The sequence below is a fragment of the Xiphophorus hellerii genome, chromosome 13 (genome assembly GCF_003331165.1).
Source record: "Xiphophorus hellerii strain 12219 chromosome 13, Xiphophorus_hellerii-4.1, whole genome shotgun sequence".
NCBI classification, from domain to species: Eukaryota; Metazoa; Chordata; class Actinopteri; order Cyprinodontiformes; family Poeciliidae; genus Xiphophorus; species Xiphophorus hellerii.
In genome coordinates, this window is record NC_045684.1 from 15,826,607 (window position 1) to 15,849,548 (window position 22,942).

The 22,942-nt window shown below is 39.9% G+C and overlaps 1 protein-coding gene across 1 annotated transcript; it reads left to right on the forward strand.

Annotated features, from left to right (window-relative positions):
• The first annotated feature begins 2,414 nt into the window (after positions 1 to 2,414).
• LOC116730832 (Y+L amino acid transporter 2) lies at positions 2,415 to 16,106 on the forward strand. The gene is made up of 12 exons (XM_032580334.1): positions 2,415 to 2,724; positions 6,127 to 6,446; positions 6,581 to 6,756; positions 7,723 to 7,865; positions 9,056 to 9,181; positions 9,644 to 9,788; positions 9,906 to 10,029; positions 11,010 to 11,113; positions 11,783 to 11,879; positions 11,974 to 12,123; positions 12,596 to 12,779; positions 14,556 to 16,106. Exons 2-12 carry the CDS (start codon positions 6,318 to 6,320, stop codon positions 14,648 to 14,650), a joined length of 1,473 nt encoding a protein of 490 aa, XP_032436225.1. The 5' UTR covers positions 2,415 to 2,724; positions 6,127 to 6,317; the 3' UTR covers positions 14,651 to 16,106.
• Positions 16,107 to 22,942: the final 6,836 nt, after the last annotated feature.

Here is a 22,942-nt window from a genome sequence, read left to right on the forward strand (position 1 = left end):
AGGACATAGAGAAAACAGTAAGTTAACATAAATAAATAAATAAATACATAAATGTGAGTTTGTCTTTGTATCGCTTAAAGTTTATTAGACAAATATCCAAAAAGCTGTATGAAAATATTTATTATTTAAAAAATAATGAGTGAAAAACTGTTGATTCCAAATGAAACACACAACAGTAGTCTATGAAGGTAAAAAAAAAAAAAAATTAAAATGACAAAAATAGCCCAGTGACTTAACAGGAAAACAAATCTGCATGTTTTAAATAGAATCAAAGAAAAAATTGTGTATGTAAAAGGTAAAAATAATGAGGGATATACAAAGATCTTGTAAATAAATATATTTTTTCTTTATTTTCAAATGCATTTGTTAATTTCCTTCCATTTTAGTCTGAACAATGTGATTAGAATATTTGTTACCTTTATGCTTATAAAGATAACATATGTTATTTCCCTCCTTATTTTCTCCTAGTTTTTGTGCTGCTTTTGCGTTATCCATCAAAGTTTCAGACCGAAAAGCAAATCAGTATAATAGTGCAGAAGGAACTATAACTCCACCAAGTCTTTGATTCAGCTTATAATGAGAGCAAACACTGAGTGAAGAATGCTTCCTTGGTTTAACTCTTCAAGTCTTTTAGTAGCTGTATAAAAAGGATTAGTATTTGTGCACACATATTGTGCATGTGTATATCTTAAGCATTCACTGAGAAGCTAAGTTAACTGACAACAACAACATAATGTGGAGGTAAATTTGGATTGCAACATCAAATGCAACTAGAGTTAGCTGTCCAGAGCTATACTCCACAATCTGCAATTTCCACAACCCTCAAAAATCCTAAGATTTTTGCATCCCGTTGGCTTTTATTTTGAAAATATTGAGAGGAAACATCAGTTTCTAAGCTGACTTCACTGTGGACCTGTAATGCTCGTTTAGCTGCTTGAATTGCATTGTGCCACACTCCCTTCTCCCAGCTACAGCCCCGATTGCCCTTATGTCCTCCTGTAAGTTAGAGCTGGTCCTCTAGTGGCTGATTGCACTATGGGTGTTTCCTCCTTTGTGATGGTTTAGCGGGCTCATAGCACACTGCCCATCAAGTTGATAAAAAAATAAATGCATCAAAAGAAACTATAATGTACTACTGAAATATTTATCTGCTTATTTATTTATTGCTATTTTTGCAAAATAAATAAATAAATAATTAGAGGTAATAACTGGAGGTTCTTTGTCCTCGAGAGTTCAAACAGTTTCTTAAATGAATCTAATTGGATTATCTTGGATATTCGTCAAGGTTTAGAAAAGGAGGAAAGGTGAGCGCACACGATCAAATTAGTGAATAACTATTTATAAGAAACACCACAAGATGGCAGCAAATCCCAACCTACAGAAATCCACCGAGTCGCAGCAATCACATGGCAAACACAGAGTTAAATGTACATCATTTATTACTCTAATGCTGGCTCTGATCCATGTAAGCTTTTAGTACTCTTGGGCAGTGTGCAGGTTATGACGCATTTGTTCTTCATGTTGCTCCACCTGCATCTGTCTTTGTTTTGCCCCAAGTGAAACGCAGAGTGACCCATACTTCAAGATCCTTATCAAAACGTGTGTGTTTGCACTGATAAGAAATTTGTTACGTTGCTGTTTATTTAAAGTGTACGAACAGAGGCCTTATATATTGCTACTGATTAACCAGAAAGGAGCTTTTGACTTGGTTTTGTACCAGAATTTGAGAAATCCAGAAGGAAATTGTAAAAGCACTCAAAAGCGTAAAATAGCTTGGTGCTCGTGTAATTCATGAGTGCTTTGAATATTTATGCATAGCAGAAGGTTGGTTATTTGAAAACACACAGACAGAAATAAAGAGATACAACTACAATAATCACATATATAATATATAAGACTTTCAAATGCAAAAACCTTCATTTCGAAGTCATATGAGTTTTTAAAATTTAATATGAGGTACAAAGATTTGTCACAATTATAACTTTCAAGTTCATCATTTTGTCCAAATTAAGAGTGTCAAACTTATTCTTTTGACGTTATCACATGAATTAGAATTTTTAAAGACTATTTTACAAGCGTCATTATTAAGACACATATGAAATACAAAGTCATAACTATTTTTGGAGTTTTAAAACCTTATTCTTCTAAAAATTCAGACTTTATGTTTACAGGTCATAAATATGAGCTCTAAAGTTATTTTTTTGCTAAAAACAGAAGATTCACAACAACATAATCAAAGTTATGTTTTGAAAGTCCTAATGGTGAGACTCAAAACACCAGTTTTTACTTTTGAAATCATAACTCTGAAATACAACCCTATAACTGTGAGCTTTCAAACTCAAAATCAGAACTTTGCGTCTCTCTTACTGTGACACACCGCGTTCATTTTTGTCTCAGGTGGCAGCAATGGGCTTCCATAACCTGCTCCTCAGGTTGAACAGGCTGTCATACAGACGCAACCCTCTGCCAAATGATGGGATCAACGCTTCAAACTTATCTCTATTTAATGTACATGAGGTTCAATCTGGGTATTTCTGTTATTTAACGAGCCGACCTGCCCCTGGTCCCTCGGTGAGTCTTAAGTCATGCAGTGGTTGCTGCTGAGGAGGGGCTTGACCAGATGTTGAGTGCTCTGCAGCGTGGACCGAAGCTAAAGTTCTTCCAACACTGCACATGGGTTGCTATTTGACTCCAGCGGCGAGGAGTGTATGGGCACGTAACGAGGTGACTATATTCTGTTGTTTTTCATCCTTCACCTGGAGCCTTTACGTGAATTTAGACATTACAACGTGGTATGTAAAGTGACACATTACCTCCTTTAGCCGTTTTTACATGTTCGGGTTAGCACGACGCAACTACTACATCATCTATGATCTCCAGCTGCCTGGATTGTGTTAGCTTGATGCTAACCGGGGAGCTTCCGCAAAGTGGGTTTAAAACGCCAGAATTGTTTGGCTAGCTAAAGTTTTTGCAAAACAACTTGTTTTTATTCTCGCGGGTTTCCCTTTTAAATCCGCATCGGGCCAGCAGCTAAACCATCAGCTGGCTGCTAATCGTTGATACAGCGAGGGGATTTTTTTTTTGCGTGGTGTCGGTATGTGTGCGATGCGATTTGCTTTCCAACCGGTGTGACGCATTCACATTAACCAGGGTTACATTTTTCAGCAGCACACACGGAGGCACGACGCCTCTTGTCCACGTTTTCACAGCCCCATCCTATTGTCTCAGAATGCGCGCCGGTGTTACGCCGACTTTTGTCTACCTGGAGGAAGATGAAGCGCGATTTAATGTCAATTAAATTTTTCCTTTAGTCTTAAGTGATGGATAGAGATTAGCTTTTCCGTCTAGTTTGTTTTATTTTTTTATTATTATTATTTTTGGGTGAAGAGGGTAAACTCAACTCCAGCGTGACCATTTCCGGATTCCGTTTTTCTGTTTTTTTTTTTCTTTGTTGTTGTTAGTTTAAGCTGTATTTTTCTATAACACTAGCTTCTTGAAGCAGTGGTTTTGGGGGAAAATTTTAAGTTGTTTTTTTTTTTTAATTTCTTGTGCCATTGACTCCCATTCAAAATGTAAAAAAAAAAAAAAAGCACACAGCTTTGCTAAAATGTAATTGTTGGTTTTTACACAAGTTTAACATATGTACTGTAAGTTGACCAACACAGAAATATCAGTTTATCAGAATTAATGTTGCTGCCCATTTTTAAACTCTCTGGCACAGCCATTGACCTTCCTCCTCAATTCCAATTTAAGTATAAAATAGAAAAATGCAGAAAGCTTTAAAAAAAGAAATAAAAAAGCTTAAATCACTGAAGTTCTCATTTGAACATAATGAAAAAAAAGTTACTTAATGGCAATCTTCCAGATCTCTCTTCTTTATGTCCAACAGACCAAAGTGGAGTTAATGTCAACAACTTTACACAAAAAGAAACAATTTTTTTTAGAAATAATCTTAGTCAGGCTCAGATGACACTCACAATGCACAATTTCCATGTTCATATTTGAGATGTTTTTCTTTTCTGAAAAAAGTAAGACTTCAATAATGAAAATGAGCATTTAAGACGTTAGATGTTCCAAAATATTTATTGTCAGCTTTAATTTCACACACAAGGGTTAAAAAGATCCACAGCATTTTTTTTTTTTTTTTACTTTATAGCTACAGAATGTCATATCTTAAATCTTTTGTTTCACATCTATTCATCAAAGCTACAGTAAATCTTACTGATGAACCAGTGGGATAATTTTCGTTCTTTTTTTTATATGATTTTTGTTTCAAATTTTTAACCAAATATTGTGAAAATATGGTGTTTTTACTTGGGGTTATCTTACTGTGAAAATATCATTGTAACACATGCAAAATTTCTATTGGTGCGTTTCTCTGGCATTGTTTTAATTAAGTCATGTACATTACTATATAGCTGTACTGAAACAGAGTTTTAGAATTTGCAGAAATTAGCCTTTGCTTTTAATTGCCTACGGTTCATCACTTAATGTAGAGCACATCGGTTAATGCGAACCGATGTGCTCTACATCGGTTAATGTGCTCTACATTAACCGATGTAGAGCACATCGGTTAATGTAGAGCACATTAACCGACATGTTAACACATCGTCGACAGCACATGTTCTTCATGTTGTGCAGAGTTTAATTGTTTCCTCCAGAGATGTATTGTAAACAGGGATCCATTAGCTGCAGGAGCCAGATTAGCTTAGGGATGCAAAACAGATGCTTGCATAATTCCATTCACGTCATAAAGGGATCCAGGGTGGCTGCTTGTCACAGACCAGCAGCTGCAGGTTTTTATGTCCTTTTTTTGTTTTTTTTAATGATTGCAAGAGAGGTCAAAACAAATTTAGCAACTGCCGATGAATAATACTGGACCCGCATTTGGATGCGATAAATGTGAAAATAGCATTTTGTTTTTAATAATAGCTTCTTTCAGGCTTATGGTTAACCACAGATTGGTCATTACCTTCACCAAAGATAAATGTACGGTGGTGTCGAGTTGTGGTTCATAATGTCTCAAAATCTGCTAGAATACACTGGTCAGGCTTAACATTCTGACCATTGAGAGGTGAAGTGAATAACCCCAAGTATCTCTTCATCATGGTCCATGTTGGTGGTTGAGGCAGATAAGGAAGCAAGTCAATATTGTGACCTGCAAAAAGCACGAGACTGAAGAGCGGCAGTTAGATAATTGGGTCAGAGTGTTTCTGTTTGAATGTTGTCACTCTGCAGTGCCCTGTATCTAACAATGGAGGTTCAAGAATACATGGTTGATCAGTTTGTTGCCTACGAAATTGCATAGATTCAGACCTGCTTGGTTTATGTATTATTGTTGTTCAGAAGTTGGTCTGGGTGTGTCGGTTTAATAAGCCTTAAAGATTAGAGGTGACTCGTTGCAGTGTAAAATAGTTTGCATTGTTTCAATTTTTTCAGTTTTTGGAAGGCTTGGGTGTGACGCATAACTCTGTTCTCAGCAGAGGTAGAGTCAGGTTCTTCTGCAGAGCATGATGACGTGTTGAGGAGATCATCCGGCCTTTCAAGGTTGTAGCAGGGTCACCGACAAAACACGCTGTACACCAGCTCCAGAGGATTGGACCACCAGCCAATCCTCTGGCTGGTGTAGTGGCCTGCATAGCAGAATGATGTTGGTTGGCAAGGTTTCCCCCAGAAAACTTGCTAAGCCCGGTGGTTGGGCGTTAAGGCAGTCATTCATCCAGCTGCCCTTCATGTTTTTGAGTTAAAAAATGTTTAAACTTGACAGGAAATTTGAAAATATCACTTGATAATTATATGTTATTAAAAGATTGGAAGATTAATACCTGAACACCAACTATAAAGTCTTAAAAAATGCAAACATTTAAAAAAAACTAAAAAAAAAAAGAAAAAAAAAAAGCAATGCTTAGCCTGTGTTATAATCCTGGTGTTGCTCTTTTATCTATATATTCCACCACATCCCAACAGAAATGAATATTTGCAGACGCTTTGACCCAGTGTTTGTGTGTGATTTGTCCCAATGATACATTAGACTAAAATCACTTTGTCCCTTTTAAAAAACTTTAAGAGTTTTAAGAAAAAAAATTGAATATGTCTGATGGTTGTTTTTTTTGTTTTGTTTTGCAGGGTATCCAACCAGAGAAATTACACCTTGGATTCTGTTTTGAGATGTGAAGATCTTGAACTTCCTATAAGACCAACCCCACTTGTCTTTGTTAGGACCAAACTACCTATCATTGTTTACCAGAATAAATTTGCGTTACTCTTAATTCGTTATATTAACCTTTGCCTCTGAGCGTTGAAATAAATTAGTAAACATGGTGGCTGATGGAGACACCCAGTCTGTGGACAGTGGTGTTAGACTAAAGCAGGAGATCTCCCTCCTCCATGGGGTCTGCCTCATCGTGGGAAATATGATTGGCTCTGGAATCTTTGTCTCTCCGAAGGTAAGACTCCTGCTCTCTTGCATAAATGTATGATCGTCATAAATGAATCTTGTTACCATTTTGTTCTCTGTGCAAACAGTGTTGCATGTTTCCCCATTTTCTCCTGTTTCTCCACACATCTGTTGTCCCTGCAGGGAGTTCTCATGTATACGGGCTCTTACGGCTTGTCTCTGGTGGTGTGGGCCATCGGAGGGATATTTTCTGTGATTGGAGCGTTGTGCTACGCTGAGCTCGGTACCACTATCCGCAAATCCGGAGCGTCTTACTCTTACATTCTGGAAGCATTTGGAGGCTTTTTGGCTTTTATTCGGTATGTCGGCGCACCTTTGAAGTTGCGGAGGTTTTTCTTCTTCGTAGCATCTTGAAAACAAGTACAACTCTACTCACCAAAAAGTGAATTCAGTTCAAACAGTGAAAGTTATGTAGAATGATTATGCATGAATTGTAAATGTCTTATTTTTGTTACTTTTGATGAAAATGGCTTCAAGTTAATGAAAACTGAAAATTCAGTTTCTCAGATACTTTGAATATTACCAAAAAAGAAAAGAAAAAGCTGTCTCCTGGTGCAAAACATCACAATCCTCTAAAGCGTGTGTGTTAAACTCAAGACAAGTGGGCCAAAACCGGCCTGCAACTTCAGGATAACAGTTGTGTGCTTAAACATTAATTAATCAGTCAAATCAAATCTGTTTCTATTTGCGTAGAGTGCAATCAATGTGAAAATATGTTCAATATTAATTTCAAGGAGTGTGAATCAAATCCAGAGAAAGCTACAATATTTTAAGTTTGTTAATATGTAGTTTTATCTATATATTCTACCACAACCAGCCCTTTGAGAACATTCATAATCTTGATTTGGTCCACAACCTTTAGAGTTTAAAAGCTGTGGTTTTCCTTGTTGCCTATGCTCTTTTCTTTCTATCACATTTTTTCTTTCCGCTCAACTTCCCAACAAAAATCTATGAAAAGCAAGGTTCTGTGACTGTCAATCCCTGTGAAGAATTTAACTGAAACCTGAGCAAATACAAATTAAGGTCGGCCGTAAGATAATTAAATTTCTTAAATTGGGTTTTTCGTAATTATATTTCCTTTGAAACTAAATTTGTTGCTAAGATTTGTAAGCCACAATCATCAAAAGTAACAGAAAACACATTTTGATTTGACTTAGACATACATTAATGTTGGTGTAGCTCATATTTTAAAAGGATATTAGGTCTAGTAACATCCATGCTAAAAGTGTCCAACAACAGTATCTGATCATTTATCTCCACTGCAGACTCTGGACGTCCCTGTTGATCGTAGAACCAGCCTCTCAGGCGGTGATAGCCTTGACCTTCTCCAACTATTTGATCCAGCCTTTCTACTCCACCTGTTTCTCCCCGTACTACCCGGTCCGCCTCATTGCAGCTGCCATAATATGTAAGACTCTTCTTCTAAGCATGTTGCATGATTTTTTTTTTTTTTTTAAATCAGAGAAACAACATCTTTGGTGTTTTTGTGTGTCAATTCTTTTTATATGGCTTTACTTGCCTCCAAGTAAGTAGATATGGTCACTTCTGCATGGTTTGAATAAAAATAAAGTCTTAGAGTGGTCCTGACTTGAATCCAGTTTAGATGCTTTGTTATTATATTTTAAAAACACCAAAGACACCCGAAGAGTAACTGACTAAAACAATTTTGTACTAAGAAAACCAAAATGTCTCCACAGTAATGTAAAAGACTGACGGCCAATCATAAAGACCAGATGGCTGTGGTCATCAAGGAGATGCAGCCAGTTGTTTGGGTTAGAGGAAAATTACTTGTTCCACATTGGCCTAAACTGTTATGGCTAGATTTTATTTTGGTTTCTCGCTCCATACATGAAATCATCATTTTGAAAACTGTTTTTAGTGTTTACTCTGATTCTCTTTGATGCAAATATTTAATTGTTCCGTAAGCCAGTCTCTCAAAATCTTGTAGTATAACCACACATTTTCCAGCTACCAGCTGTTTTACTTGCTTGTGTATCTGAAAACTGTTGAGGTTACAATACACGCAGTTCCTCAAACAGCAGAGCTCTATGCAAATAAACTGCACATAGTCTTGGATTAGAACTTCCTCTTATGTGAAATGTTTTCTGCAGGAGCCAGGTTCACAATTTGAACATAATTGCATCATAAGTGCAGCATGAAAATGGAGGGGAATAAGCTTGAGTTTTAGAGCCTTTGGCATCTCGACGAAATACCTTAATCCTGTCTTCTCTTTGAAATCATAAAGCTGTGTGTGTTTGTAGCTGCACTGGTGATTAACTCTTAATGCATCTTGAGTGGTAAAAGACAACAGTAGAGGCTTAGGAATGGTAAATTAAGAAAGACTTTGAAGAATAAAGACAATGCAAACACACTAGCTGATCCTTAAACCTGTTGGTTTTATTGAAACAACCAGGTATATTACCGTGATAAGTGTCTTTAGGCAAGCTTCAAAAAGATCAGTGAAACCAGCTATAATCTTTAAAATTGCAAATATTCTTGCAGGTTTTCACGTTTCTACATTGAAGGATTATGACTATGCAGTTTAAACGCTTAATATGTATATTTTTAATTACTAAAGGTCTATTCTTTTTTTTACAGGTTTGTTAACTGCTGTAAACTGCATGAAAGTAAAATGGGGAGCGATCCTCCAGGTCATCTCTACTGTAGCAAAGGTGCTGGCTCTCATCGTCATCATCATCGCTGGCTTGGTGAAGCTGGGTCAAGGTATTGTCCCGTTAACTCTGTCATGTCTGCAGCAGCACCGGAGGTGAAGGCAGCATCATTTTCTAAATACAGGCGTTGATTTTTAACCTTGGCTTCAGAGACCAAAGTATTTCTCACACAATTTTTCTGCATTGCTAACAAATGTGGTGCTAATAAAAATGTTGCCTTTAGAAATGCAAAGCTTGTTTTTTTTTTATTTAAAGAAAATATATCAAATGTTTGGATAATGTTGGCACTACGTTAATTTTGTCATAAATTATAATTTCACTTTGAATGAAAGCCTCATTCACTTCGAGTCCAACTGTTTATTTAATATATTAATTTAGTTTGGATGCTTTAGGTTTTAATGTTAGAATTTATTGGAATTTGTTCACCAGTGCAGTGGACATACAGTATGTCATGCATAATGACAACAGTGACAGTATGAACAATTGCATTTTTCTTTGTTTTTTGGGGGTGAAGGTTTTGACCAGAATTTTCAAGAGCCGTTCAAAGACTCCAAGCTGGAAATGGGCCATATGGCTTTGGCTCTTTATTCAGCTCTCTACTCCTACTCTGGCTGGGACACACTCAACTTCATCACAGAGGAGATCCAGAACCCAGAGAGGTGCGGTCTCCTGTTCTCCTGTGTTCCCTCCATATCCTTTACATGAGCGCTCACTTTAAAACTAACAAAGATACTCTAAAACGTTTTTAAGCCATTTTCCCTTCATTTCCCTTGTAGGAATCTCCCTTTGTCCATTGCCATTTCCATGCCCATTGTCACAATAATCTACATTTTAACCAATGTAGCTTACTACGTGGTCATGGAGGCAGACACTCTGCTCTACAGTCAAGCGGTTGCTGTGGTGAGTTTCTGTGCGGTTCTCAGGATTAAAAGCAAAGGCGGCTATTTGGTGTTCACATGGTAACCCATCAAACATGCCGATTATATGAACAGGCTGATTAGCAACGGCTTGTAAAGATATTCATGTCAGTTTAGCCAGTTGTTTTTTTTTAATTTGATGATCAAAACAAGGTGCAGAGAAGCAATTTTTTAACTATTTTTGAAGAAAAATTTGAAAAGAAAAAGAAAAATTTGTATTTCTTCCCTCAAGAATCCATATTTAATAGAACCATTTTCTTTCAGTAAAGCATTTCTTCTTGCTTCCCTTCTATGAATGCTAGATTTGTGGAGCGTGACACAATTATGTACCAAAATCTGCTCAAAAAATACTTTGGTTGTAACATCAATGTGTTGGAAAACACAGGATCTCCCTTTATACATGATTTGTTCATCATCACAGAAGCGCCGGGTTATGATCTGCACTTCCTGTCTTTGACTGTCATCATTTCCAGTCTGGTAGACGAGCACCGATACATTCATCTGGTGATGGTTCGTCCCTTTGGTTACCTGCGACTGAGGGAGTAGAGACTGCAGCGTTCTCATTTAGCTAAAGACGTTAGTGCTCCACGCAGGAGCAGCAGGGAGGTTCATGATCTGATTACAGCGCAGATGGAGGAACAATTGTTCTTAATGACCCTTGTCAGCGCCGTTTTATAATTTTTATTGCAGTGTGATTGATGGCTTACTTATGATGTCAAGCTATGACCTGGGTCTGTTGACCGAGAGTGAAGCGATTCCCTGAAAGCAAACGTCTTCTGCTTCCAGCTTACATTTCTTAGAAATTTAAACTTGGACCCAGACTAACCGAAACTAATTGATCCCGTTTTGATTTCAGCTGGTGTCGGTTTTAGTTATTAACCCAAAATGATTCCTGTTTAATCCTAGGCTTTGTTACTGAATCTTATCTGCATTAGTGATGATCTCTGTTTACTGTCCTGTTAGACATTTGCAGATGAAGTCCTGGGCTGGGCTCGATGGATGATCCCTTTCTCTGTGGCCGTTTCATGTTACGGAGGCCTCAACTCATCCATCATTGCTGCCTCCAGGTGGGTGTAAAATGATGCCATTAGACATGGCATAAAATTATGGCGGTATGATGATTACAAATCAAAAATGTGTTTTTTTGCATTTTCTTTTAGCATGCTTTGATATGAATGCACAGGTGATTTGCTTCTTAAATGTTTTCTGAATTTTCAGCAGATCTTCATGAACTGTTGCTGCCAGAGCCACCACTGTTCTGAAAGAACAATTAGGATAGACACGGAATTAACAGGAAATGACAAATTAACCTGTCACCATAATAGCTACAGTCATAGTCAGCTTTGATTGTCTTTGGAATCTGTTTTTAGATTGCAGGTGCTGAAATGTAATTCTAGCATGCACATTCATACTTGATTACTCAATTTTTGCCACACAACACAAATAAGCTATACTAATAAAGTTTACATCTAATAGTATAACTGTGTTTCCACTACTTTCAGTGGACTTGCACTGCAGGAACGATGTGATAGAAAATTTTAGTGGTTTTGAAACTGTAACCTTTCCGTAACCCATGGCTAAATCTATGGGTTTAGCCATAGATTTAGCAATTTGAGGAATTTTAGATTCCTCAAATCTTCAAAATTTGAGGAATTTTGAAGAGTCCTCAAAGGGTCGGTTTGCATTTGTTTCTTCTTTTTCTTTTGCCCTTTGCAACATTTCTTTTCGCCCCGCAGGTTGTTTTTTGTTGGCTCCAGAGAAGGCCACCTGCCCGAAGTCCTGTGCATGATCCACATTAAACGTTACACCCCGATTCCAGCCCTGCTTTTCAATGTTGGTTTGTTTAATATTTTAGTAGCTCTCAAGCAAAACTCTGCACTCAGCCTCTGTCCGTATCTCATGCATGTGTGTGCTTTTCTTCTTCAAGGGGGTCATGTCGTTAATTTACCTCTCCGTGCCCGACGTCTTCCGGTTGATCAACTACTTCAGCTTTAATTACTGGCTGTTCATCGGCCTGTCGATAGCCAGTCAGATCTACCTTCGACTCAGATTTCCCGATTTGCCGCGCCCTATTAAGGTAGGACCCCTGTTGCGGTCGCTTTAGCCGCTCATGTCTCCTGCATGTTGACATGCAACTCCCAAAACGTTGGTAATATCTGCACTCCAGTTTTATCAGTTCAGTGAAAACTTCAAGGATTTGTATTTGAATTGCTCGGCAAATTTCCATTCTCACTTTTTGCCACAGTTGGTGATGGACTGAAGGTAAAATGATCAGATTGAAATATCTTACCAAAGTATTGGCAGTCACTTTTTTTTTTTTTATGCACTTAAAGCAAAACCATTGTGTGCCTGATCAACATATTTATGTTTTTAGCAATAACTCTGATTAATTTTAACTTAATACTGATTTCAGTCCAAGTCAACTAAGTAATTTGGTGTAATAAAGAGAATCGCATTACGTTTTTTTAATAACGTCTACCTTTTATATTTTCTTATATATATATATATGTATATTAATTCATGTATTCTTTATATATTCTTCTCCGCAGCTGTCTCTGTTCTTCCCAGTAGTTTACTGCTTGTGCAGCATTTTCCTGGTGGTGGTTCCCCTCTACAGTGACACCATCAACTCTCTTGTTGGAATTGCTGTTGCTCTGTCCGGAGCTCCAGTCTACTATATTTGTGTCCATCTACCTCCCACGTCTAGACCACCCTTCCTCCGGAAAATGCTTGGTAAGAGCCTCCGTGTTGCATGGCACTGCAGTGCGTTTTTATTATTATTATTATTATTATTATTTTTTAAGAGAACTTTTTTTTTATTAGAATAAATTACTACTTAAAAGTATTTCTCATTTAGATTTTTCCATCAGCCTCAATAATGTTACAGAATCTGTAACTAATAGAGAAAAGTTGTCCAACTTTACAGTTTGGTTTGTTTAGGTGTCCTCATTTTAAGTCTGAGTCTGAAAAATGTTTTTACATTAAAAATGTTTTTAATTCTTCCTGAGTGCAGTTTGAGATGAGTAATTTCCATGGGATTCGTGAAGAAGTGGGTTTATTAAACAACAAACGTCATATCCAAACCCAGATACATGATGAACCTCCTCTGATCTGGATTAACAAGATCAAACTCGCTCTTCTGAGGAACTGATCCAAACTAGACTTGCCGGCCAATCTTTCAAAGTTGCTGTTGTGTTTCTTGTTTTTACTCTCTAAGTAACTGAAATACTCATTGCATAGTATTTCCTAAAAACCAGGTTCTTTAGATAATTATCTCCATCCTTCTCTGCTCTGTCTCTACATAGACATTTGATGTGTAACTTGGCATGGGATTCTCATGGTATGTTGACATCGTTGACTAAAGATACCAGTTTTCACTGTATTTACATAAACACCTGAAAAGCAAAAGTACAACATGATCTAATTGACGTTATTTCTTCTCCGATATGAGCCTAGTCAAAACCTGACATTTAGGGCGTGCTGTGGTGGCGTAGGGGATAGCGCGACCCACGTTTGGAGGCCTTTAGTCCTCGATGCAGCCGTCGCGGGTTTGATTCCCGGACCCGGCGACATTTGCCGCATGTCTTATCCTGTCCTGTCAGCCTACTTTCAAAAAGACCCCCTGGAGGGGAGAAAAAAAAACAAAAAAAAATTGACATTTACTATCACCTGTGGAAGGACACCTTTAACATTTGACCCTACTTGTGTAGCTCAGTTCTGCTGAATACTAATGAAATATTTGTAAACTTCTGAATTTGAAAGAGGAAATCTCCAAAATGTTTTACCCAATAGAAGTAATTTCAGTATAACTGACCTAAAAGATGAAATGATTATTAGTTTGCTTTATGTCAAAAGATAAGGGGGCAAAAAGTTTTTTGTTTTTTTTTGTTTTTTGGGGGGTTTTTTAAGACACTGTAACTATCTGTCCTAAACTGTGTATATTTCTGTTGGATCCCAGATTTTAGTATTATTTGAACTTCATTTTTAAATTGTAGTTAGTTGCCAGATTTACATACAGCTGATATTGTGCTAAGCTTATTTGGCATTAAAATATTAACAGTGTTATTTACAGACTTGTGTTCAATGCAAAACAGAATTACTTAATTTTATGTTGTGTAATCATTTCTTTGTTCATTGGCTTAAACAACCTCGTGTTTCTCTGAGTAACTTTCTGCAGTAAGAAGCTTTTCTTGACTTGTTTTTCAAACAGAAAAACAAGTGTTGGGAGCTAAGAAAGGGATTCAGATTAGTGTTTCAAAGTGCAGTCCACTGAAAAGTCTGGATACGCTAAATAATGAAACAGTGTCTACATCTATTTATATCTCAGGAACACGCTGTCCCCTTCCTACTGTACGATTACCAGCAAGCAGTGCAAAATGGTCCAAGAAAAGTTTTGAGCTTATTGTTTGCAAGCCCAAGACTTAACAAAATAAAATGATGCTAGTTTAATGGAAATAAGCTTGTCTTGATTTATCTTTCTCATGCTTTTCTTTTGTCCTCTCACTGTAGATAAGATTTCCCTGATCACCCAGAAACTGTGCTTCTGCTGTGTGGCCTCGCCAGATATTGATCTGGACAACATAGAACCAGAGAAGATGGAATGATGCAGTGATGAAGAACCCGGAGAGGAGCTCTGTCTGAATAGAGGATGATTGGATACACAGATGAAGGAAGCTGAGTTGCAGATTACCAGGGAAGAGATAAAAAAAAGAAAAAGTAAATAAGCATGAGGGAACCTGAAGAGAGAAGCCGCACAAACTTCCTGCCTTCCTCTTCTCACATCTTTCAATCGGCGAAGCAGCAGCAGGGTGTTTCACACATAAGCAGTTTACAGCATTTTGATTAATAGTTTAAAGTTGTGTGTGTGTATGTGGGTGTAGGTGTGTGTGTGTAGTAATGGCAGCAGCAGGGTGAGAGAGGAAACTCACCGGCACTCCTCAGAGATCACAAAAACAGTTTTGCACATATTCTACTGACTGTTCTGTGGGTTACAAATAGTTTTGTTATGCTTTCCTAAACCGAAGGACCAACTGTTGATTATTTTCCTGTTGTTTTTTTTCCAAGAGTTGACAGGTCAACATGTCCGGCTGTTTTTCACTCATTTGACATTTCGTCTTTATTTAGAAAACTTTCTGCTCTACGTAGTCTCCTCTTTGTAGGTGATGGTAACGTCCATCAGCAAGGTAGAAGTGGCTTTATTCGCCACGTTTTTGTTAAAGTTGTGCCTTATTTTCATCCTTTTCTTGCCTTTTTTCACACATGTGCAAACAGCTGAGAATGGAAACCTTTTCTTATTTACTGTGATTGTTGCAGGATTAAATGCCCCATGTAATGCTAAGAGGCGAACCTCACGATCAGTCATGCTGTTTCTACTGATCCCTGCCAGTCTCAAAGGATTGTGAAACATTTAGGACATTTAATGTTGCAGTGTGTCGTCATAAAGCTAATAAAATTCAGACTCCTGTGTTATTCAGCTGTGTGGAGTTTGAGCTGCATGTAGAAATGTGGTCCTTTTGAATTGTATGTGCGTTCCAAGTGTGGTGAAATTTTCCTGCCTGTTGTAACGTCGTGAGCACAATTGTTGAAACTTTACTGTAACGTAGCCAGATGTTCTTCGTGTCTAAAACATTTGCTGCACCAAGCAGTCCTTAGCTTGATGAGTCGTATTTACAACATAAGTTAAAAACCAAGACAAATGCAGTTCATGTGCTCATTTGTTTTCTCTGGGATTCTAGTAGATGTTGAGACCAAACTATAGTGAGCTGGGTTTTTTTAAAGAAAATATTGACTGTACAATATTTAGTCCATTTCCAGCAGATATGAGCTTATATGTAACAACGGGCAGTGCATACATAGCAATATAAATGAGTGTTTGCTGTTTCAATGGATACCAAATGTTTGAAATTTGTTGGGAAACATATAAAATATTGAGTCTTTGTTTTTACCTTTCTATGGACGTAGACCAACCAAATGCTGAAAACCGTATAATTTCTGTTATTTCACCTGAAGGATGTATGTGCTGTGTGTTTTATCCAAATAAAGTTGAAATGATGTACGTTTTTTTCCCCCGTAGTTTATACTTTTTGCCACTAGAGGTCACTGTTTCTTAATCTGAGAAAACTGCATGAAATTGGTTTTTTTTTTGGTTTTTTTTTAAAGTTTAACTCGATTTCTGTTTTCAAAAAGCTTATTGCTTCAAAAAAAATGATGTGTAACAATTCAATATTTAAGGCAATGCTTAAATCAGTTGATTACAATTTGTATTTTTATGAAATGCCTTTGAGAAAAATATTATGGGGTTTTGGGACCACAGCTACCTAAATGGCAAAAATCCACAAATAGTTGAGAACCACTGTAAATAAGCTTATAGCTGCCTATTTTAATAGTTCAAACACCAAGCGTAACTTAACATGCAGTGGGAACTATCTTAGCACTACGCAAAAGCCAAAATTTAATCATCCGTTTCTTTTCTCCTGGGGTTATAGACAGGAACAACGAAAATAAGTCGCGCTTCTGGATTGGCTGCTTTGCAAATGGTGTGACGTTTTAGCTTTATGTCTAGTGATTTAGCTTCCGAAATTTTCAAGAATTTCAAATATGCTCTTTGAGAAAATCTGCAAACACAAACAATTTCTACTGAGAAAAAAAATAGAAAAATGCTAAACCGCGAACAGGCAGGGGTCCATTGTATTAGCAATGCTGTTGGTGGGCAACTCTAGTAGACTTATCTCATGTTCTAAATGTAATTATACTACGGGAGAAATTTGGCCCACACGCCAATTGTTATAAAAATGTTATATCAAATATAAAGGAATTTCAACCTCCTTATTTAATGCCTTGAAATTTGACCTCTGTCTCTTTAAAAACTCCCGCTCTTTCTGATAGCTCCGCCTTCAGGAAGTCGTCACAACATGGCTCCTCTATTAAAGGATTTCTCGAATGTCAAGGCAACTTTCCAGGTATGTTTTTGATGAGTTTAAAACTGAAGTATGTATTGATAACTTTATATTCTCGAGTTTTTATCTCCTGTATTTCTTATGACAGGTTAATAGTTAATTGTTTTACCAAATAATGGCAAACAAATGTGTAGAAATTTGATTTAACTTTAAACCAATGTGTGGGAGATGGTGTGATAATACAGCAACTCATCTAAAGACCACAGTTTAGTGTGGATTTCTTGAGTTCATATCTATGTACACAATTATTGGGCAATGGTAGTTTAATAAAACATTCTTAAATGAAAAATTTTGACAGTTGGTAAAAAAATTGGTAACCCTTGCAGCCACCCTTCCTTTCAATGAAAGGGTCAGGTGAGGAAGGGAGTTGTGTCTAGTAATTTCATGCTAGTACTTTGATGCATAAAAATCATGTTTGTTGCAAACTTTTGACTGAAAAGATCAGCCTTTACCTTACTGCCGTCTCAGTCGAAGTGAACTTACTGTTCCAGCTACAGGTCCGTCCATCTGTTGTCACTCTGATCACATCGGTCCATGAAACCTTTGAAAAACCTGTCCTCAGATGTTTCTTGGCTCAGTCTTGATGTTTTACTCATCTTGTTCAGGGGTTGTCAAGTGTCATCCTTCCATATCTGGGACATGTCTCTGAACACCTGAGGAACCACTGCAGTTCTGAAATATGGCAGCACTTGAGGAGATTGGGTCTCTGGTTACTTCATGTTTGATATCTTTGGCACTTAAAACAACAAAATCTTTGACAGTTTTGTGATCACATCCCAAAATCTTAGCAAATTCAAGAATGCTACATGTTTTTGAAAGGCTTTTTACGATTTTAGATCTTTCGGGGTTAAATCTAGATTTCTTTTTTGGCCTTTTTGCTTATACAAATACATCCATCCATCCATTTTCTGTACACCCTTGTCCCTAGTGAGGTTGGGAGGGGTGCTGGTGCCTATCTCCAGCAAATGTTTCGGACAAGAGGCGGGATACACCCTGGACAGGTCGCCAGTCTGTCACAGGGCAACACAGAGACAGACAGGACAAGAAACAACCACTCATACCTAAGGACAATTTGGAGAAACCAATTAACCTGACAGTCATGTTTTAGACTGTGGGAGGAAGCCGGAGTACCCGGAGAGAACCCACGCATGCAAACTCCATGCAGAAAGACTCCAGGCCGGGAATCAAACCCAAGACCTTCTTGCTGCAAGGCAACAGTGCTACCAACTGCGCCACTGTGCAGCCCACTAAATACGCAACTGATGTTCAAATAATCTTACACAGTGTGTATTTACAAGCTTATAATTCATACTGATTCATTGCAATATTTACAAATTGATGATAGGTCATTGCTAAACCGAATTTAGCAATGAATTTGGGCGCCGCTTTCAAGATGGCGGCGCCCAAAATGGCTGCGGCTGCATGGGCTCTCGACAACTTGCGAGTATTTGAGCAAAATACGCCGCCTAAAACGCTACAAACTTTGCATCCACTCAGTAAGTTAGCATATGATCGCCAGCGTCTGCTGGAATTACGATCATCAAGTGATTTCGGACTCATAAATACGACTACTCTAGAGTGTTTACGTGATCTCGGAGTGCTACGGAAGCAAGACCCAGCGGCCCGCAGCGCAGCGGACTCGCCTAGCAGCACTAGCCGGAGGAGGAGAAAGCGAAGGCGGTGCGACCGGCAGCGGAAGCGCGGCTGTCGAAGTGGACTAACAGCTAAGCTAAACGCTAACCCCCACAGATCGCCGCTTCCGTCCATCTTCCTCTCCAACGTTCGCTCTCTGGACAACAAAATAGACCATCTGCAACTAGAACTGTCTTCAAAGAGAGAGTTGAGGAACTGCTGCGCTCTCATTCTGACGGAGACATGGCTCAACTCGTCCATACCGGACAACGTTGTTAGCCTGGAGGGGCTCGCTACATTCCGCGCAGACAGGAGCAGCGCTCTCAGCGGTAAAACCCGAGGAGGGGGGCTGTGTATCTACATCAACAACAACTGGTGTAAAAATGCCATGACTGTCGCCAGTTACTGCTCCCCGGACATCGAGCTTCTGACTGTTAACTGCAGACCATTCTACCTGCCCAGGGAGTTTACTGTTGTTAGCATCACTGCCGTATATGTGCCCCCCAGTGCTAACACTAAAGAGGCTATGAGTGTTCTCTACCGGACCATCAGTGAGTTGCAATCCTCACACACAGAGGGCGTTTTCATCATTGCTGGGGATTTTAACCAGGCCAACATGAAGACTGTTCTCCCTCACTTCAACCAATATGTGGATTTTCCAACCAGGGGAGTGAATACTCTAGACTTGGCCTACACCAACATCAAAGAATCATTTAGAGCAGCCCCCCGCCCCCACCTCGGTTCTTCAGACCACCTATCTGTTATGCTAATTCCTGCATACAAGCCCCCGCTGATCAGAACAAAACCTACAGTGAAGCAGGTGAGAATGTGGACTGAGGGGGCCATGGAGGCACTTCAGGACTGTTTTGAGTGCTCTGACTGGGAGATGTTCAAGGCAGCAGCCACTTACAACGACCAGATCAACATCGATGAGTACGCCATGACGGTGTCAGCCTACATCAACAAGTGCACAGAGGACGTCAGCATCACTAAGAACATTATCACCCGGGCCAACCAAAAACCCTGGATGACTAAGGAGGTACGTGAAATGCTAAAAGCACGGAACTCAGCCTTCAAGTCTGGCGACAAGGAGGCACTGAGGACAGCGAGAGCCAACTTGAACCGTGCTATCAGGTTAGCAAAACGAACCCACAGTCGAAAAATACAGGAGTTCTTCCACGACACCAGCAACACCAGAAGTATGTGGCAAGGCATAAAGGCGATCACAGATTACAATCCATCCTCCCCCCCAGTGGGTGAAGTTGATGCTGACTTTCTAAATGGACTCAATAACTTCTTTGGGAGGTTCGAGGCACTGAACAGTACTCCGACAAAGAAAACTGTTCCCCACCAGGAAGAGGAGGCACTCTGCCTGGACACAGCCGATGTGTTGAAGACTCTGAAAAGAGTCAACCCATGGAAGGCCCCAGGCCCCGACAACATACCTGGGCGGGTGTTCAGGGAATGCGCAGGTCAGCTGGCTGGTGTCCTAACAGACATTTTTAACACCTCACTGGACCAAGTCACAGTGCCAGCCTGTCTCAAAACTGCCTCCATCATTCCGGTGCCGAAGAAACCTCAAGTCACCTCTTTCAACGATTACCGGCCTGTGGCACTGACTCCCATCATGATGAAGTGCTTTGAAAGGCTGGTAAAAGAACACATCGTCTCCAGACTCCCCTCCACATTCGACCCGTTCCAGTTTGCCTACCGCCGAAACCGCTCCACTGAGGACGCCATCTCCTCCGCCCTACACCTGAGCCTGGCTCACCTGGAGGAGAAGAACACTCATGTGCGGATGTTGTTCCTGGACTTCAGCTCAGCGTTCAACACAATCATCCCACAGCATCTGGCAGGAAAACTGGGACACCTGGGCTTCAGCACCCCCCTGCGAAACTGGCTGCTAGACTTCCTCACCGACAGACCTCAGTCAGTCCGGATCGGACAACACACCTCCGATGTCATCACCCTCAGCACAGGCTCCCCTCAGGGCTGCGTCCTGAGCCCTCTGCTGTTCACTCTGATGACACACGACTGCGTCCCCAGGTTCGCCACCAACCACATCGTGAAGTTCGCGGACGACACAACGGTGGTGGGCCTCATCAGAGACGACAATGACCTGGACTACAGAGAGGAGGTGGAGCAGCTGGTGGACTGGTGCAGAGACAACAGCCTGATCCTGAACGTTGACAAGACGAAGGAGATGATCGTCGACTTCAGGAAGAACCGGCCCAGCCACGCTCCACTGCTCATCAACAGCTCGGCTGTGGAGGTGGTCAGCAGCACCAAATTCCTGGGGGTGCACATCACTAACGACCTCACCTGGACTGTGAACACCACGTCTCTGGCCAAGAGGGCACAGATACTGTGCAGATACTGTTTGTATTTCCTGCGGAGGATGAGAAGAGCACACCTGCCCCCGCCGATCCTCAAGACGTTCTACAGAAGCACCATAGAGAGCATTCTGACCAGCTGCCTCTCTGTGTGGTGTGGAAGCTGCAGCGCCTCCGACTGGAAGAACGTGAGGAGAGTGGTGCGGACAGCAGAGAGGATCATCGGGGCCCCCCTTCCCTCCATCCAGGACATTTCATCCCAGCGCTGCGTGTCCCGAGGCCGAAACATCATCAGTGACCCCTCACACCCCCACCATGGACTGTTCTCCCTGCTGCCCTCTGGAAAGAGGTTCCGCAGCGTCCGGTGCAGGTCCACCAGGTTCCGAAACAGCTTTTTCCCACTTGCCATCAGACTGCTGAACTCTTAACTGGACTGCACTTAAAATCTGGTCTCCACTTTATACCTTGCACATGTACAGAGCTAAATAACTTATATTTTACTGTCACTCCTGCACTTTATATTTTATATTTTATATTCATATTTTTATACTGTATTTTATTTTATTCTGGAGTAACCTCACAATTGAAAGCTCAAAACATTGTCCTGAGCCGTATGCAACGAAATTTCGTTCTGTATACACCCTGTGCATGCAAAATGACAATAAAGTCAGTCTAAGTCTAAGTCTTAAAGGGAGGGAGTAACAAGGGACATCTACTTTAGAAAGGAACAGTAAAGTTTTGACCCATGAAGGGTGTCTCTGTCCACCTGTCTACCTTCCAGCCTCCTCAGGTAGCCGGCTCAGCCTCGCCGTCCAACCGGCTCCCCTCCTGGGAGGCTCAGCTCGGAGGCATCACGTTTCTCCTAGCTGGGCACTCTGTACTTCAGACGCTGCCTGTGGATAGGAGCTGTGATCCTCCCCAGAACCGAGGGAGTTGGGTTCCACTGGCTCATGCATAAAAGATAGAGCAGTGGAAGGAAATGTAGCTGAAGCTGCTCCATCCCTTCAGAGAGGCTAGCAGAGAGCAGCAGAGGAGGGGGAAAAGCTGTTTTTAGCTGTGAAAATACAGGCTGTTGAGGTGGTGCTTGGCACTGCAGCTTCTTTGGAGGAAATATCTGTCCTAGGGATGGGAAGAAAGAAAGGTGTGCTGTTTTTTAATGGGGTGACTAGATATTACACACTGACACCTGCTCGTCAAAATGGAGCTGTCTCGGCGTCTACACTGGATGCAAAGGCGACCCTGGAGGCCTCATGTGTGCCGCAGGAAGTTCAACCGTAAGCAGACTGACTGAATGAGCCAAACTTAACTTTTTTACTTTACTACAGGACAACTATTTATTGTGTTATTGGCTTCTTTGCTGTTGTTTTTTTTGTGCTCTTCTGGTTTCCTTACCTGGCTTTTGATTGCTTGCTATGAGCCAGAGAAACTTCTGGTGAAATTTTCATTCTTGTGTGTGAATCCTTCAGGATGACTAAAACCCCAATTCAGACTGGTATTAAGGGTGAATTAATACCATAGTGGCACATATGCTAAGATTAGCAGAAAAGTAATCAAAACATTGTGATTCTGATAAATATCCCAAATGAAGAATCAATCCATACTTATGATAGATAGTAGAGTTTTCACCCATTTTTTTTAAAACCAGTTCAAGCTCATTCAGATTGAGAGCATCTCTGAACATCAACTTTAAATTTTCCCTGCCACAACTTCTTATTGAATTTATGTCCGGACTTTAACTGGGCCTTTTTAACACGCGACTATCCTTAAAAACCAAACCACTCCATCATAGCTCTGGCTGCGTGTTTAGGATTGTTATCCTGAAGGTGAATCTCTTCTACAGTCTCAAATCCTTTATGGCCGTAATTCTTCCATAATTGTCTTGTAATTGCCGCCCCCACCATGTTTCACTATGACTGCTTCTCTGATTAATGGCCTTTTTACTGCTGGTTTATGTGGATAAAGATATGTTTATGGG

What these genes read in the sequence shown, in the direction of transcription:
- LOC116730832 (XM_032580334.1), top strand. Translation starts at nt 6,318, where the DNA reads ATGGTGGCTGATGGAGACACCCAGTCTGTGGACAGTGGTGTTAGACTA. An exon ending in GGCTTTTTGGCTTTTATTCG is followed by an intron (nt 6,757 to 7,722) that starts GTATGTCGGCGC and finishes TCTCCACTGCAG; the next exon opens with ACTCTGGACGTCCCTGTTGA. An exon ending in TTCCAGCCCTGCTTTTCAAT is followed by an intron (nt 11,880 to 11,973) that starts GTTGGTTTGTTT and finishes TTCTTCTTCAAG; the next exon opens with GGGGTCATGTCGTTAATTTA.